Genomic DNA, 19,596 nt, shown 5'->3' with positions numbered 1-19,596 from the left:
CTTGGTTGTTCACAATTATACTTCAGACAATATCATCGTTACCGAGTACAACATTCTCTTGGTTCTGTTTCTTTCACTTTTCATTATTTAATGCAAGTTTTTCCATGGTTTTTTTTTTTTTTTCTAAAATCCATCTGCTCATTGTTTTTTTATTGCCCAGTAGTAGTGTTCCATCAAAATCATATAACATAACTTGTTTAGCTATCCCAATTGAGGGGCATCCCCTCAATTTGTAATTCTTTGCCATCAAAAAGAGAATCACTTAAAGTATTTTAGAACATGTAGACTCTTTTCTTTGTTCCCTGATCATCTTGTAAAACAGACCTAATAGTGATATTTCTGGTCGAAGGTTTTCTAACTCCTTGGACATAATTCCAGACAACCCTCCAAAATGGTTAGATCACTTTACAATTGCACAGTGTATTAATGTCCCAATTTTTCCATATCCCCTCCAATATTTGTCATTTTCCCCCTCCATCATTTTATCCAATCTAATAATGAAGAGATGAAATCTCAAAGTTGTTTTAATTTGCATTTCTCTAATCAATAATGATTCACAGCTATTTTTTTCATATTACTATGTATAGTTTTTATTTCTTCATCAAAAAACTGACAGTTCACATTCTTTGACCATTTGTCAATTGGAGAATGACTCATTCTTATAAATTTGACAAAATATACCATATATTTGAGATGAGACTTTTACTAATAAACTGCCTATACAATTTTCCCCTAATTTTCTATTTTCTAATTTTGGTTGCATGGTTTTATTTGTATAAAACCTTTTTTAATTTAATGTAATCAAAATTATCCATTTTATATCTCACAGTGTTCTCTGTAAAGGGCTGAAACTGCATTAAGGTCGGACAACCGAGCACTTAAGGCTAACTACCGATTGAACAATACTCTATTAGCATATGCTTGGAAAATGGCCCCTCCCATTATTCTGTGCTGGTTCAGTCTTTTGGTGTATACAGAGAATTGTGGGAAGGATTAGGGGGTGGAATAAGATAAGCCAGAGTCACTTTGGCAGTAGAGGAAGAGAAGGAAGGTCCTGCATCCATCCTGTTCACTTCTACCCCTAAAGACCAAGAATAAAGACCAAGGACTTTTGCTTATCCTGACTCCAGCTGATTCTAAGGTATCCAAGGTGCTAACTCGGTCTTCACAATTCTCTATCTCTTGTCTCCTTATAATTTAACTAGAAGTTCTTTTCTCTTTGAGGTCTCTCCTCTCCTCATAGTCAAGTACAACAATCAAGTCCCTTTTCTACATGTAATTCCTTTAAAATAGTAGTTATTTTTTCCTTCCCCCCCCTTTGAAGCCTTCAGCAAGCATTTCCAGTCCAATTCCAGATCCCAAAGTCTATTAAAAACCATAAATTTAAGTAGAATTCTTAGCTATGTCTCACTCTTTGCACTAGATCCCATACTTCAACTCCTTCAGCATTCAGCTCAAAATGCCATCAAAGTCAGGAAAATGTAGAAACTTAGAAAAGACTGAAGTTGGAAATGTCTCTTGATGCATTTATCACTTCTGTCTAAAAAGATGATTGGGACAAAAAGGGTTCAAAGAGCTTAGGAGTCCGGTACTATCTGGTCAACAAACTAATTGAAAAGGTTTCTATTTTCTAGGCCATAGAGTCCACTCTTCAAACCCAGAAAAACTTTTCATGGAAAAACTAATCAAAATCAACAGGGACTCATCTTGTTCAGGACTCTCCTCTGCATATTTCATAAATTCCATTGCAATGAATTTCCTCTGAAGTGTCTTGTGACCTTTGGAAATATAAGTGGTGAATGAGGAAGTTCTCATTTCTCTCATTGCTTTTAATCCACTGAGAGGTAGTGTAGGGCCTGGCATGAGCACTGGAGCCAGGAGACCCAGGTCTACCTTTTAGGATCATGTGATAGGGTGAGGACTTCTTGCTAAATAAGCCTCAGTCTCCCTACCTGACCTCCCTCAACTGAATGGTTAAGAAAAGAGTTTTGCAAACTATAAAGCCCTAAGTAAAATTCTGTGAACTATCATCCAATGGGTCTGGTTTGAGTTTGTCATTATATTTTCTAAATATTTATGAAGATGGAATCATTCCATAAAGGAAGACTCAGGTGACTCTGCTAGAATTAAGTTACTTTTGAGGCCATTGAGCAGAATGTAGAAGAACAGCAAAAGACCCAGACCAGTCTAATATCCAAATGTTTATAGCTCTCTTAGTTTTGCATTTTTTACCTTATTTCCAGTTCTCTATGGTGCTGGCCATATGTGATCTCTATTTTGATAAGATCTCTGATCTTGTATAGTCTCTGACCTTGTATATGGTCTATCTACCTGTCTGGTCTTTGTTCATATTGTTTTATGGCTCTCTGGTGTTGCATCCTATATGGTTTCTATCACTATATACATCTTGGTCCCTCTATCAGCCGAGCTTTGATGTTTTCATACTGAATAGGTTCTCTGGCTTGAGCATGAAGCATAAGTTCGCCAGCTGGCTCCCAATATGGCAGCATGGAAAAGAAGTATTAGATTTGGAGCCAGAGAAAATGGATTCAAATAACAGTTTGCTATTGAATTACCTGTGGACAAAGTTTGGACAGGTCACAATGCCTCTTTGGGTCTCCATCTGTACGAGCAAAGGAGTCAAGACTCTCTCTGAAGTCCCTTCTGATGTTTACATGATTCTTCCACATAAAATAATCACCAGCTTCCTTAAGTCACCTTATGTATTGGATGCTGTGAATTCATTTGCTCAAGAGCCACAAGGATCCAGATGGAAAACCTAAAAAAAATCAGTCAGTAAGCCAAAGATGAAATTATATTAATCTGATCTTTTCCTTCCTGTTATCTTGTAGAAAGGATGTCATGGAAATCTGTACCTACAAATACATACATTCTATTCTCCTCTTCACCTGTGAAAAGATGTAGAGAGAGTATACCTACTCAACACATTGCAAGCTCCATCTGTTCTTTTTGTCCTTCCACCTCATAGTGCCAGGTTGTCCTAGGGCCTTCCAGGATTATTACCCCTCAGAAAAAACTTGATTAGACTAATGGAGAATAGAGTGATTTATCTGCCATGGTCCCTAGAAGAGAGCGCCATTTTCCCTTAAGAAGCTTTGTCTACCAGGGAGCAGTTATTTTCAGTCTACTTTCTTCCTTCCTTCCTTTCTCCCTTGGCATTTGACATTTACCAGACCCAGTCTATGCAGAGAAATGACATAGAATAGTGGGAAAAGCTTGGGTTCAAAAACTTTCTCATTCACTTACCACCCTGTGACCTTGGGCAACAATTTCTCCAGACCTGTTTCCTCGTCAATAAAGCAAGGGAGTTGGGTCAAATGGCTTCTGTGGGGGGTCTAATTCAATTTTGGTTCTGTGATCCCAATTAATATCTGTCAGTATATCACAGGAAATGCCAAACAGTGGAAATGTCTCTACCAGCATTGTAGACAGTGAGCATTCACGACTTAAAGAGGCCTCAGAACGAGTCAAGGTCTGGAGGGCTACGAGAGACAGTGCTTTCATAATGGTCTGGGACTAAGGGTATATCTTTTAATCCAAGAAACATAAGTGAGCGTTGATATGTACTGTTAGGGCTAAGGATACACAAACGAGAAACACAAAAGCCCTAGCCTTCAAGCCTAAAATATTGATATAGGTTAAAAAAGAGACCAACCATTCCTTGGAAAAGACTTAATAGCTTAGAACATGCTTAGAGGAGGATGACTATGTCATGTAAGGAATGAATTTCCCCTAATATACCCTTGTCGTGCCCACCTAACCCTTCTCCAGAAGCCTGTATCCCTATATACAAGTGATTCCTACCTGTTATTACATTCACAAAGAGCCCATTTCTTACCTGTGAAGATGAGGTAGAGGAGGAAAAGAAAAAAAAAGGATTAACATCAATAGAAAAGTCACTAAAGCTGTTCTTAGGTAATCAAATATAAGAATTATAGCTTTTCTATCAAAACATTCTTGGTCCCATTAGTTGGTACTGACACATGCTTTCTGCCATGGGTGTTTTCCAGAATAAATTTTAATTATATCTAGTATTTATATGGCACTTTGAGTTACATAAGGAGTGTTAAGCACTGTACTTTATTTCATTTGACCCTCACTAACCCTATTGAGGTAGGTATTGAGGTAGAGCTATTTATATCCATTTTACAGATAAACTATTAATGAGGTGAGATTTGAACCCAGTTATTTCCTGAATAAAAAATCCAGTGTCACTATATCATCTCAGCAGTGTCAGCACAGATATAGCAAAAGTGAGCCTGTGGCACTTAGTCACAATCCACACCAGTACTCCCTTCCGGGGTTCTAAAGGCCCCCATACAGAAACTTCAGATTGACTGACAATGAAGGTGGGAAAGCACCAGACACATTCAAGGGCGAGTCTAAATGTCTTGAATGAACAATAGAGCCAACTCGAATTTTTTATATCCCCTTTTGCCCTCCACATTCTTGTCCCTGTTCTCTCAGAGAGTCTTTAAAGAGCATCTACTCAGTGTGTTAGAATCCTTCCCTCGAGTTTGTTTTTCTTCAGCTGCAAAAGCTTCTGTGCAAATTCCAGGTCTGTCATTTCTTGCCCGTGTGATTTTGGGCATGGCCTTGAATCTTTCTGGACCATTGCTACTGATTCTGTGTCTAAGAAATCAACCATCACCCCTCCCTAGGCACATAAGTAGCCCATTATTTAGAAGGCTAGAAGGCTGGGCTATCACCTGTCATCTTGAATTATGTCTTGCCACTACACTCATGTCTCCAGAAGAGAGAGGCTCATGACTGTGCAGTTTTGTCTCATTTAAATCCAACCCACTCACAAGTGATCATTCTCACATTTGAATTGGTTCTCTTTGAGAAAAAAGGACAAATAACAAATAACAGGTTCTGAGTAAGGAAGACCTCAGTTCAAATCCACCTCAGGTTCCCTACTACTTGTGTGACTCAGTGCAAATGACTTAACTTCTCTTTGTCTCAGTGTCCTCAATTGTAAAAGAAGTATAATACGATAACACAAAATATTGTAAAGTGCTTAGCATAGTGCCAAGCATATAGCAAATACTTAAGAGAAGCTTTGTTTCCTTCCTTCCTTCTTTTCTACTGTTACTATGGTCCTTGTTCAATATAGGGAAGACTCTAATATTCTTAAAACTGATTTCCCTCTATCCAGTCTCCCTTTCTAATATATCTTTCACATTTCTTGAATATTTCTGTAGATCCATGTCAATGCTAGATGCCTTCCTCCTTTTACACACATTATCTTCTCCTGTGTAATTCCTTTCCCTGTTCTAGAGATTCTTCAGAGAGATCTAATATGCTAGAATCCTTCCTCTAAATCTTTGTTTTTGATAGCTGCAAGAGCCCCATTTCAAATCCTAGTTCTGCCACTTGCTTCCTATGTGCTTTGGTCATGGTTTTGACCCTTTTGGGCCTGTCTGTCAAATGAGAGGTAGACCTGTTGAACTGCTAAAATCCCTTCAAGCTCTAAATCTATGGTCCTATGACCTTATTCTCCTGGATTGGGACTAAGTTCCCACCACTTTTTTTTTTCTTTTTAATTTCACCAAATTGAATATATTGTTAATACTGTTCACAGCCATAATCTGACCATGCATTAGAAAAGTTTCTAATGGAGTGCAACTGGAAGACTGTATTTCAGAAACAGAATAGTCTGTTCCTTTAGAGCCCTAGAGGTATTTTTAGCACTCCAAACTTCCCATTAAGCTGTAGGTGCCTCATTCCAAAGTGACATCCCAATGGCACTGCTGGGATAAAAGTCAAACTAAGAGTGGTTGCAAAACCAGTTTTTATTTTGCTTTTATTCGCCCTGTGATAATTAGATATTTGCCTTGGGATTTGTTTTCTAAGCCTTAGGCCTGACATGGATTCTCCTCTGGGTAAAAATCTCATCACCTGTGGTGCTTACACATTTTTCTTCCAATTCTGCTCTTCAGATGCTGACCTTTCTGGTTCACCAGCACAAACACTCAGAGCTGAACTACCAGGATGCAAGATAAGCCACTCTGGGATGATGGATGAGCAGGGCGCACTAGTACCCTGGAATAGAAGGGAGTCAGCTAAAGAAACATGTGTTCTGCCATATCTAGAGTGATATGAGACATTTCATAGTGTCAATCTCTTTGTAAATGGATAAAGCTTTGTTAGGCTCATATATTCATGGCAAAGTGGGTCGGTTTGGATTGGGCCTATACTTAAATCCCAGATGGAATACTTACTTTAAAGCCATGAAATCCTAGGGAAGATTTTTAATTTCATTCTCTGTTTCTTCATCTCTAAAGTAGTAATAATGTTTTCTATACCTACCCAATGGTGTTATTGTGGGGAAATCTAGAAGCATCAGAGAAATGTGAGGTGTTAACAAAATATGCTTTGTGGTTCAGCTGTATCATCCGTAAAATGGGAATGATAATTTAGTTGTCAGAAATTCAGGGAATCGGTAATAATAATAATAGTAACAGCTAATATTTATATAACACTTTTGAGGTTTGCAATATATTCTAAATATGTTGTCTTATTTGATCAGGAAAAAACAGGCTAGAACTAGAAGACACACAGCAGGGTGGGACAGGCTGTCCAACCAGATCTCAGCATTAAGCTGAGAAAGCAGATCAAAAAGGCAAGGAAATTTGGAATCTGCGAGTGGGCCAAAAGTCTAAACAGCTAGGCAGCTGGTATTAGGGAGGTCCAACACATGCCAAGAAGGCCAGAAGTTTAGCAACCGAGATCCAGCCCCCTGATAAGATTCAGAAGGATGCAAGGTCAGTCCCAGTAAGAGTACCAGAAGATTGGGATACTGAAGAGCTATGAGTAAGGCGCAAAAGCTGTTTATGAGAGAAGTTTGCTTCTCTTCAACATTTGCTACTGCGAAAGTGGATGAGGATGGGAGTAACTGAGTGCAGTTCTGAAGAGGACATTTAGAGGCAAGCATCACCAAAGGGGCAGATGGCTGATCTGTGGCCAAAAACAGGAGAAATGCTCTCCTAGTTGTGGGGAGAAGGCTGGAGCATGGCAGGAGAACAGCAGTGGGGGTTAACAAAGTTTATTAAAGGAACGAGTAGTGAATGCCAAAGAAGCAAAGACCAGGAGTTGCAAACACCTGCCTTGGATGATTCCCCCTCCCCAGCCATTCCTTGGATAGTGTGATCATGTTGCATGGGATGTGTTCACAGGTGGGTTTCAGTCAAAGCATGGGGTTGAATAGCTAGTAATTTCCACCCACACTGAATGCATATTGTTATGTGTAGTAAGTAACTGATGTTCAGAGCTGTTAGGATCATATTATATTGGAGATGTCATAGAAGAGGTTCTTGTTAAGGATAAGATGAAATGTTTAAATATCTGAGAATTCTTCCAACCAGAACCTGAGATTCTGTGATGTTGTAAATCACCTTCAGTTCCCATTTCCCTGGGAAAGCGGAGTGGAAGTTGGGGAGGGAGTCACTTGGAAACCTAAATTGAAAGAACTGGTGTCCTCAGCAAGGAAATGAAGTTAAAGAAAAGACAGGGAATATGATATAGTAGAAAGAATATTAGACTTAAAAGTCGAGATACTTGATTTTTAAGGTCCTGCTCTATCACTTACTAGTTGCGTGGCCTTAAGTCCTTTCTCTCTGAGCGGCAAACTTTTCATCTACAAAATGAAGACAATGATGTCTTACTATGAGTAAGTGGCACAGTGGATAGAACACCGGTTTGGAGCCGGGAAACTTACAAGCTTTGTGACCCTGAGGCAGTCACTTAACCCCATTTGCTTCAGTTTCTCATCTTAAAAAGGGGGACACAATGAACAATGATATAGCAAACCATTCCAGTATCTTTGCCAAGAAAACCCCAGAGACAAACATTTTGTCCATGGTGTTGCAAAAAGTTGGATCCAACACAGAATGACTGAAGTACAGCAATCCCTTACATCCCTTACAGACTTTATGTGAGGAAAATATGCATCCCAAAGGGAGGATGAGCCTGAAGAAAGATGTTATCTGGTCCCTACCTGGAGGTACTAGATGAATGTAGGGACAGGGAGTCAGGTTGAGGGTGAAGAGGGACCCACAGTATTCCAAGTTTACCAGAACTGGTATTTTTAAGTCATTCTTCTGAAGTATCTAATTATCATTCTTTTGAAATCTCTCTATTGTCTCCCTAGGTCCAATGCAGCCAACAGTCAGCTCAGCGTGTGGAATACTGCCAGCCTGAGCCACTGCAATCGGCGGAAATACACCTATAGTGATGAAGGGCAAAGCCACCTGAACATGCATCCGCATCAGGGCATCTCCCTCCCTATAGTCAGGAGAGAGATTCCCACTTCCCTCACCACCAATGGGAAACCAGACTCTCTAAATACTGCTAGGACCTCAGTGACCCAGGAACTCACTGAGCTGGAGAAACAGATTCAGGTGATCAGGCAAGACCTACGGCTGGCCATGAACAGGAAGAACCAACTGGAAGAATATCAGAGGACAAACAGGACAGTCGAGTCCTAAGTGATCATATCTCTATCTGTTCTGTCCTGACCTTCCTATCCTTCCCCCAAGCCTTTCTCTAATCCCTCTGTAAAATTTGTAATGCCCTTTTATAACTGCTGGCAGTGGTGAAGGAGAGCAAAACAATAGATTCTCCTTAGAAGGCAACCTCAAAGTGGCTCATCAAACTCCATCCTCCAGGGTGGTATTCTCATTCAGAGAAAGAATCTCTTCTTTCCTCCAAGTGAATTTTGAATCAGTCAAGGGCAATCTTGGACAAAAGGAACTATGAGTAAAGAAGACCATACTTATCTCCTGTTTCCTTCTTCACCTGGTGCCACATTTCTGGTTTTTAGCCCTTTCTGTGCATTAAAAAAAAAAAAAAATGTCGATCAGACCTGTGTCTCTTACTGGGTTTTGATGTTTTTTTATTAGTACGAGCATACCTCGACTAACATGACTAATCAGGTGTAAAAATGTTATAGGACACAGGCAGTTTCACAAATTCAATGTTTTCAGTAATCAATTGGCCTGACAATGGTACATCAGGGTTTCATGATGCAACAATGTGGCTACTTTGTTTTTAATCAATGTTATTGCAAAAGTATTTTGGACAGCGCAATGTTAAGCGAGGTATGATTGTATAGAATGGTTACCCAGGATTATATTTTAATATTTCTTCAACTTAATCCAACTCAAATTTGGGATGTTTTTTCAGGGGTAGGGTTAATGAAAGTAGGATAGTGGGGAAAAAAAAAGACCTGAATCCTCAAAAAGTTGAGTTTCAGCACAGTAACTAGGTCGATACTGTTAAGACTCTTATTAGAGCAATCTTGCTGAAAAACTAATGGCATCATATTCTTCAGTCAAACTAAGCTTTCTTTACAAGTGTGTGCCTTTTGTAAGAGACAAACAGAATGAGAGAAAAGAAGACAGAGATGAGACCTCTCCGAAGAACATCTGTGTTTACTATTTGTAATAGGATGTGTGTGACTGTGAATCCTGTGAAAATGTTTGTGCAAATCATGTGGTGGGTTAATTCTCAAGTTAGCAACAACCTATCCTCTGACTGTAGGAAGTCCCAAAAGTGATCCTCATGCATGCAACTGAACCTGCTCCATCCCATCCTTCCTTTTTTGTGTATTATTGTGATGTTTACCAAATGCCCCAGTCACCAAAGGCATATTGAAATAACTCTTGGTTCCTCCGGTTGGTATTTCTAGTACATTTATCACCCCCATGAAATTGGATTTGAGTCATCTAGTTGTTTCTATTTAGCACCTCCTAACCCATCCCCCCCAATAGCTCTCTGTAGAAGTAAGATGGGGAGGGAGCCAGAGAAGCTGAAGGATTTCAGCTACATGGAGCCCTGAGAGCTCTGAAAACAAGTATTACTGTCTTTGGGAGAATTTGCTTACAGTGTCAGCTTCCACAGCCACTAGGGCACCAAAAAAATGTCACTCAGGAATACTCTCCTTTATGTCAATTATTCTTTATTTTTTTCCCCATTTGTTCCAATTAAATCATTCATTCAAACCTTTATTAAGTATCTGTTATAGGAAAGAACTGCACTAGGTGCTTATGGATAGGTGAGTAAAGTGTTCATGGTCCCTGCCTTTACAATCTTACTTTTTTCAGTGCCTCTTAAGTGTCTTGGCACAATAGCTGGCTACAACCAGTCAACCTGACAAGCAGTTGACCACCTCCACCAAATAAATGAAAAGGCTCCTAGCCTCTTACTGTCCCTCACTTTATACTATGCCATCTGAAATTTCTGCTAGTCATTCCCCTAAATGCAAAAACAAGTTTTCTGGAAGTTCCTATAATGTGAACGTTAATTTAAATACTCCAAGATGAGTGATACTTTTAGTCTTGATAGTGATGAGTCAATAGAAAACAAAGCAAAAGAGAAGGGAAATGGAAAGAGGGACTCAAAACCGTCAAAGGTTTCAACCAGCCCTGCTCTCAGATTATCCCCTCATACAGCTCTAAAGTAAGAAGCCCAGAGTTTGAAGGCACACCTTTAAAACTATCTCCCAGAATTTTCTAATTACAGCCCAGAATATTGTAGGGACCGGGTCATTACCTTCTGTGCACCTCTTATCCAAAAGGTTATGTACAGGTAGGTGTACCTCACTTCACAGAATAGCCAGGTTCTGGAAAAGTTGCTTGTAAATGGAAATTTTTGTAAATCTAATTATATTATAACTGCATTTGGGTGGCTAACTACTTAGAAGAACCCAGCAGTCTTTTGTAAAGTGAAGAATCCTTTTGTAATGCAAATAATTATCCCCTAATTTATTTTTTTTCTAAGTTTTGGGTTTTTTAATAATGGATTTAATTAAAGCAGGGCACACATCAATATAAGGACATTTTTGAGGAATGCTCTTTTGGGTTTCTCTACCTTGTCACAAAATAGGCAGTAATTTTTGCCTCACTCTGTCACTCAGTGTCTGTTTTGGACTACTGGATGATTAACTAGTTGTCACTGGTGAGCTGGGGTAGAAATGTAGTTGCCACCTGAGAGTCAGCTGTTGGGAGCTGTCACCAGGTTTATTGTCATTGATGTTGCTTGAAATTATTTCATTTTCTGGAAAAAAAAAATTTCTTGTGATGAAATGAAACTGTTTTCATGTTAAATTGTGATGGTTATTTTTATTGCTGGTGGTTGAACAGTGTTTTGCAACTTGTGAAACAGTGTGCTGTGTTTTGTATAAAAAAAAAAAAAAAAAAAGCTTTCAAGAAATTATGAGTTCTTCAAAATAATTCAGCTCTGCCCTATCCTATTCTTACCTGGCTTTATGGGATTATGCCCTATGTGTGCTCAAAGAGTGACCTTCAGGTTAGGGATGGTATTATACAAGAAAAAAAAAGAGTTTTCATCCCTTGGCTGAATAAGCTCCTGTTTCACAAATACAAGATGGTGAATAAAGAAGGAAAAATTGGCAGAAAGTTTGAACTCTCTTATCAAGTCACCTTGGGAATAACATTTGACCATTTTATATCTCTACACCTTCAGCTACAAGGAAAAAATATCATTGGCCACCTAATACCCAACCATGTTTTGGAAAAATGTTGGCAAATTCAAACTCACACATTGTTAGAAAGGCTCTAAGTGAGTATCAAGCATAGTTGTGGCCATTGAACGTCTAAATAACAATCACAGAACATGCCTAATAGCCTAAAAGAAAACACCCCCCACAGTTAGGGCAAATGATATATAAGACGAGCAAGACAACTCTTAAAAGCATTTCTAGGATAGTCAAGTGATGTGACTATAGTAATCCAGCATGGGACTCCACTGGATTTTTTGATGTGTTTACAGAACAGTGATCCTGAAGATTCTATAAACATTCATCCTCCTTGTTACATGAAGTTTTGCTGCTGCCCTTCCAAATAGAGATACTGGAGGGATTGAACAAAAGTGAGGAAAATCATCTTTCTTTAGATCATTAGAACTAAAATTCATCCCTAAATTTAACCTCTGAGAAAAATCTTCTAAGAACCCAGGAAATCGAGAAATCAAAATTAACAAGGAGTAGAAAGGATTCCTTCACAAAGTCTCTCTTTCAAGCACATTGGAAATTGGCAAGCCAGAAATCCATGCATAATTTCAAAGGGAGTATTTCTCTGATCATTAAAACCAAATCTTTATATTTTTTGTGTGATTGAATGATAAGCTATTCAGTCCTTTTTTTCATCATCCACCTAAGCCATAAATCTACTTCTTCAAAACTATTTACTGCTATAACTCATTGTTTGATGAAAACATGAAAAGTATTTTCACTGAGAATTAAGTGAATACTCACTGTATTTTCTTTGGAAGGCTGAAGAATTTTTTTCAACGCATCTTGATTCTGAAGTATATGAAACAGACTGCTCGGCCCCAAGGAAGTAGTGAAATGTCCTTTGGGCATAAAGTGAACAGGATGATTTGCTCTGGGCATGTTTCTTGTACATCGGGTAGATAGATAAAATGTCTTTAGGTCTTTTCCATCACAAATTTCTATGAATGTGGAATAAATGTTTGGATTGAAACAAAACTCTGGAATGATGTTGCTAGAGTTTGTTTTGGGATACTTATGAAAGAAAGGCTAACGTGAATGGTACCAGACTTCTCCAGCATAAAGTATATATGCTGACTCATTAAAAATTCAGATTAAAAAATGTAGATTGTATCAATTTGAGGAAACCCAACATTATGTTAATGAAAACATCATAGGCCAGAATTAATCCCCAAACTCTTCTCAGCCGTCTTTTCTTTCACAATATTTTCTTTACTAGCATGTCATTCATTCCCATACTCTCAAATTGACCATTCCCTCCCCAATCTTATTAGGAGGGTTACTGTAAAGATCAAATGGAATAAATAAATTATTTATAGTGCCCCAGCATATAGAAGGCATTTAATAAACGTATACCTTCTTCAATCTTAATCTGATTCACCCAGTGATATTTCTAACTGCCTACAGAATACATGTCTGGGAATACATACACCTGGATGTCCTTCAGGCACATCAAACTCAACACATCCAAAATTAAGTTTATCTCTTCATATTCCACCTGAACCAATCCTTCCTCTAAATCTCTTTTGGGATATACCAACATCATCCCAATCACTCAGGTTCAAAACATTCTCCCTTTGACTCTTGTATAAATGGAAAAACTTTAATTTAGAAAACAAGTCTGAATTCTGCCCCTATTCTGCCTGTAATACCTCAGAAAAAATCACATCAGCTCTCTGAGCAAATAAGCAAATGAAACGTCATCTGTAAAATGAAAAAGGTTATCCTTTAAATTTTAAAGCCTATAATCCTAAGTGGTCTACTTTACTCTTCCTCACCTCTACCAACATCCAATCAGTTACTAAATCCTCTCAATTTTACTGTGGCAATATTTCTGATATCTGTTTTCTTATTCCAAATCCACTACTAAACACCCTGGTTCAAGCTATCATTACCTCTCCCTAGAAAGAGAAAATACATTAATAGTGTCCTAACTTCTTTCCCTCCCTTCTTAACTCCCCAGTTCTTTAAACAGCTTCCAAAATCATTTTCCTAATACATCACTCTGAACAGGCACTGCCCTACCATCTCCTGTGTTCCTCCATAATTGACAGGAATACAAATTATCTTACCAACCAAGATCAAGTGATAAGACTTAAAGCTGAAAAGAACCTCAGAGACCATCTAATCTAAGCTCATTCATTTACAGATAAAGAAATTAAGAGATTAAGTGAATTGTCCCAGATCCCAGGGAATAAGTGTCAAAAATAGAATTTGAACCCAGGTCTTTTGCAGGCTGAGCCAATACTCTCCTCTTCCTTCCCACACTAATACAAAAACTGTCTCTAAACTTTTTCAGTTCAGGAATGCTATTTAATACAGCTGGAGGTCCTCAAGGATGCTGCCAACCTCACCTTAGGAGAACAGCTTATTTTGCAAACACTCCTTGTTCATTCCTCTTCCTCAGTAACCCTAAAACCTCCAAGCTATATGAAGCTACTAAAAACTCACATTATCTCTACAGATAGATACAAAATCTTTTATTTAAACTACAAGCACAAGATAGCAGTACACCAAAAGAAGTCAAAGGATTTTAGTAAGCTGCAAACTCAGTATGAATCTAACAGTGTCACAGCCAAGATTTAATATGATTTGGGGCCTAATTCAAGAGGCAAAGCTTTCAAGAATAGGGAAGAAGTCTCACTATTCCTTGTCTCAGTCATATTGCAGGAGGCAGTCTGGTTCTGGGCACCACATTTCTGTTGGAATCTTTACGAACTGCTAACTAATTAGAGTTGATCTAATCTTACAAGAAGATGTTTTGGGCCAGAACCTGAAACAAGGTACTAAGTAGAACTAATTAATACAAGGCTTGTGTTCACACCTTTACTCATTGAGGTTCACAAGTATGGGAGTTTCACAAAGTAAACTTTGTAACTCTATGAGTTCACACCTCCCTTGAAGCTCTTTGGGCCAGAGAGCACTATGGGAGAAAACCCACAATCTCTCTCCTGAAGGGTCTCCCCCCCTCCAGGGACACCACAATCTAAAGTCTCCAGCTGCCTCAACAAAATTGGTTGGGGGTGGGGAAGGGAAATAACAAAATGTCCCTTCGAAAAAACAAAACAAAACCTGTTGAACAAACCAATCCTTTTAAACTTGAGGAAAAACCGTAAACCGGTACGAAAACCGTCTTGTCTTTTCTTCTACAGAAGCCCCACAGTTTAGTTCTCCTAGCTCCCGGGAATTGGAGGCTCAGCTCAGAGTTCCTTTCAGCCTTGAACCACTCCAACATTTGAACCACAACATTTTGGTGCCCGAACAGGGACTAACAGATCCCCTCAGTGGATTTCAGTGGAAAAGCCTCTGATCCTGATCCAGTGGAAAAGTCTTCTTGACCCAGAAATTAGGGTGAGTGCAACAAAGAAATTTTGTTAAAAGAGTTAAAGTAGAATTTCAGCTAAGATGGGACAGATGTTTAGAAAACAGCCTTCTGTTTCTGTTCAAGGAAAATGTTTAGAGAGCATTGTCAAAATTATAGAAAGCCAAGGTTTAATTATAATTTTGGAGCAGATCACTGAACTTTTAGAAACTGTTAAGTACATATGTCCTTGGCTTTCTACAGAAAAGGAATTAGATTTAGACGAATGGAAATTAATCGGAGAAAAACTGGGTGAATGCTACAGATCTAATTCAAACTCAATGCAGTGGACATTAGAAAGAGAGGATCTTTTTTATAATAGAAATAGACCTGACTCAATTTCCAAAGACATAATTAATACATATAATGTAACACAATTGGCTATAAGAAGTTATTTAAGTGATAGAATGAAGAAAAGGAAAGTACAGGAGGAAGTGCCAACTTTACTAGGTGAAAAGGAGGACGAATCAGATGAGAATGGAGTTAATTACAATTCTGAGTATGATACTTCACAGCAGGAGGAATTAGATGATTCCACATCTCATGACCCTCCCCCCTCAATTAACCCTTTATGGGTGGAACGAGGGGGAGGGAGAGAGGCAGAAACACAGTCAGCGTCTCTTGTAAAGCAGAATTTGACAAGATTAGAAAAAGCATTAATTAAAGCAAAAAATGGAGGAGAAGATATATCTGATTTTATAAATGCATATCCTGTGATTGAAGAGCTCAACTCCTCAGGTCAAAAAGAGAGAAAATACACTCCTTTTAATTTGGGAAAAATTAAAGATTTGAAAAAGGGTTGCACTCTTTATGGGGCTACATCATCTTATGTGAAGATGTTACTGGATAATTTGTCTTATGAAATCTTAACCCCGAATGACTGGAAATCCATCGCTAAAACATGTCTTGAACCGGGACAAAATTTATTGTGGCTTTCGGAGTTTTATGAATTATGTAGGATTCAAGCCCAACACAATAGACAAACAGGAACTATTGGACAAATCACTTTTGACCAACTAGCTGGTCAAGGTCAGTATGCAGAGAGTTCAGAACAAATTTATTATCCCATAACAGTGTATGAGCAAATTTCTAAGGCTGCAATAAAAGCTTGGAATTCTCTCCCTGGACAGAAAGATGGAAATAATGCTTTCACAAAAATAGAGCAAGGTCCCAATGAACCTTTTGCAGATTTTGTGGGACGTTTACAAACAGCTGTAATAAGAACCATTGGAGACAATGCAGCAACAGAAATTATGACTAGACCTTTGGCTAAGAAAAATGCCAATGAGGTTTGCAAGAGAATTATATGGGGGCTAGACAAAAATGCTTCTTTAGAGATCATTAGACGCTGTGCCACAGTGGGCACAAATGCTTATTATGCCCAGACTATGATGAACATGGAAAGACAAAGTCCTTCTTGGCAGAGAATTCTAGAGAAACTCGTCGATGTTTTCAGTGTGGAAAAGTTGGACATCTAAGAGCCCAATGTAGAAATGGAGATAGAGTGAGAAGACAGAGTGAGAGAAAACCCAAAACCCCATATCCAAAATGTAATCGAGGCTTTCACTGGGCCTCTAAATGTATATTGACCCAGAGGAATGAGAGGCAGGACCCAGCTCCAAAGTTTCAATCAAAGGACAGGTAGGGCATGATAGCAGCTGAGGTTACACCCAGAGAGACTTTAGAAATTCAGGACTCTGATGTCATCAACCAACAGAAAAGCAATCAGAATTACAGTTGGGAAGAAACAGGGACATTAAGACACTCCTCCAAAAACAAAAGAAAGGGGGAGCCAACGGGTAACCCTAGAGAACTTCTAAATTTAGTTCTCTATACCATTAATTTTTTAATCTTTGACAAAGATGCACTGGCTCCGGCAGACAGGTTTTATAACCCACCGGAAAGGCAGTGTCCAGTGCAAGCGGCCCCACTATCTTTAGATAATCGCCAGGTGATGTGGAGAGATCCAGAAAGTGGTGAATGGAAGGGACCAGATAAGCTAACTGCTTGGGGGAGAGGATTTGCTTGCATCTCTACATGTGGAGAAGGAATCAGATGGGTGCCGATGAGCCGCATTCGCCTTGTCCATCGCAGAGAGATGGAGCAGACCCTTGAAACAAAGGAGAAGACCCAAGAAATATCGGGTGGTTCTGTTGCTGATTGTGCTCACCATTGAAAGAGTATAGCTGACAATGAGACTGTTAAAAGGATTCTTAAAAACTTCAGGAATCATTGGATTTCCTAACACAAGATGAAACTGTTTTAGTTCTTGAAAAACCAGCAAGACTCATTGGATTCCCTGAGATGAAAAATTGTTGATGAGTACTTTTGCAGTACTTCAGAGCTTACAGGAATTATTAGATTCCTGGCACATGAACTAATGGACAATGGATTCCTTATGGACTATTTCTAGGACTTATGGATATGTGTAAATTTTCAGGTTGATTCATGTTGTTACATTACTACTAGCCTGTGTTATATTGCTATGTGCTTATGTAAATTATGTATAATGGCTCCCATATTGATGGATTTATGTATACCATATATATCTGTTACAAAGTTCTGGCCCATATTGATGGATTTATGTGTACCCCTTCAGAAACCCACTAATCTGATTTGATTTCCTATTTCCTTTGGTGTTTTCATCTCCCTTCCTGAGGTGTCAGGGAAGGCATGATCACCTTTTAGGTGGGGTTCTCACCTCCTTGAGAAATCAGGGAGGTCATGACCACCCTATGTTCTAAAACAAAAGAAAGAGGGAGATGTTGGAATCTTTACAAACTGCTAACTAATTAGAGTTGATCTAATCTTACAAGAAGATGTTTTGGGCCAGAACCTGAAACAAGGTACTAAGTAGAACTAATTAATACAAGGCTTGTGTTCACACCTTTACTCATTGGAGTTCACAAGTATGGGAGTTTCACAAAGTAAACTTTGTAACTTTATGAGTTCACACCTCCCTTGAAGCTCTTTGGGCCAGAGAGCACTATGGGAGAAAACCCACACATTTCCATAAAGACATTTTCAAGCTGCTGAGTCTAAAACACAGCAAAGGCATATAGTTGAGGTTATATGAGGACTGCCTGAAAAACTGAAGATGTGCAGCCTGGAGAGGAGAAGACTCAGAGAACACATGATAGTCGTCTTCAAACATGTAAAAGGAACCAGGGATGTGAACAAAAATCATAATTATCATAACAGCTATGATTTATAAAGTACTTAATACACCAGTCACTGTGCTAAGAACTTTGTTATATCATTTGATCCTTGCAACCACCCTGGGAGATAAGTGCTATTACCCCCATTTCATAGATGAGAAGAAAACTGAGGCAAAGTGACTTGCCCAGAGTCATTCATCTAGTGTTTGAGGCTAGATAAGAACTCAGGTTTTCCTGAGCCCACGTCGAGCACTCCACCCACTACATCATTATATTACACTTCTTTGTTTGGCCCCAAAAGGCCTAAGTGTGAATAATGGTGAAAGTTGCAAAAAGGCAAACTTTGGTTCGATGTAAAGAACATTTTTCTAACAATGAAAGCTTTTCCCAAAGTAGAATAAGTCAGCTCTACAAAATTCCTCTTCCATGGGAGAGCTTTAAGTGCAAGCTGAATTGCCAGGCTCTTTCAGTGATGGGTTGGGCCAGATGTCCACCCTGATATTCTATGTTTGGATAACTCGAGTCCTCTGCTGTTCACAAAGTGCTTTCCTCGCCTGGCTGTTCATACTCTTTGATGCTACTATCTAGCACAACTCATGCTCATGGAAAAACTCACATTATGGCCACATCTATCATTCATCCAATAGCTATGCTGCCTCAAGGTCTTAGCTTTGTCACTGCCTGTCCTTCTACCTCTCATTTCTGACAAATTATCCTTTGAAAATTTGCAAGAGTGAAGCTTCTGCGAATCACAAAATAACACTGGAAGCCATCTAAGAATGAAAGTTTTAGAGAAAGAAGCGAGCTAGGAAATGAGCTAGTTCAACTCCTTAAGAGGCCAACAAAAACAGCTGGAGCAGAAACCAAGTTCCAACGGGGGCAAGGACTCACTCATGGCCACACAAATAGCAGTAACTCAGAACTAGCACACAAATGGCTAACTCCAAAGCTAATGCTCTCCCCATTCTAGCTCTTTTCAAATCTTGAAAGTTGATGACATTATGTTGCTAACTTAAAGAGAAAGCACAGGGTAATAGCTGTATTGCAGAATGAGGTCTGGACTGACAGTAAAGAAGCTGGCCTGGATCCTCTGAGGGTCCTTCTAAATCAAGGACTCAGTGACTCAAATGAGATGAAGTCGGGTTATAATTAAGAATTGCCTTACAACTAGACTTTTGAGAATTGCAAATATTATTTAAATTATGATAAAAGAATCTTTATGAACTAAATGGAGTGATAGGGAAGTATAGGACTATTAAAGGATGAGAGTGAGAGAGGCCACATGAGGTAGGGAGGAGGGAATTCAAGAGGAAAACCGCTAGTCATAACTTTTAAATAGCCTATATTCATAATGAGATGGCTAGAAGAGTTTCATTAATACATAAAAATCAATGTTCTTTAAAACCTTCATCAAGTTTCTTGTGCTAAGGTGATAATTCATGTTTAAAGGAAACCCAGGAGTAGGATAATAAGTACTAAAATGGCTTTCACCCATCTTAAGGAAAAAACCTGTAAGACGTAGA

The 19,596-nt window shown here is 38.8% G+C and overlaps 1 protein-coding gene across 1 annotated transcript in view; it reads left to right on the top strand.

The window, feature by feature from the left end:
• GRIN3A (glutamate ionotropic receptor NMDA type subunit 3A) overlaps window positions 1–12,532 on the top strand; it is a 210,801-nt gene extending 198,269 nt beyond the window's left edge. The window contains exon 9 of the mRNA XM_051986557.1: window positions 8,174–12,532. Coding sequence (XP_051842517.1) covers window positions 8,174–8,510 — 337 coding nt within the window. The 3' untranslated portion in view covers window positions 8,511–12,532. The remainder of the gene's footprint in view (window positions 1–8,173) is intronic.
• The last annotated feature ends 7,064 nt before the right edge of the window (window positions 12,533–19,596 follow it).

Source organism: Antechinus flavipes, chromosome 1 (genome assembly GCF_016432865.1).
Source record: "Antechinus flavipes isolate AdamAnt ecotype Samford, QLD, Australia chromosome 1, AdamAnt_v2, whole genome shotgun sequence".
Classification (NCBI taxonomy): domain Eukaryota; kingdom Metazoa; phylum Chordata; class Mammalia; order Dasyuromorphia; family Dasyuridae; genus Antechinus; species Antechinus flavipes.
This window is presented reverse-complemented; position numbering and strand designations above follow the sequence as displayed.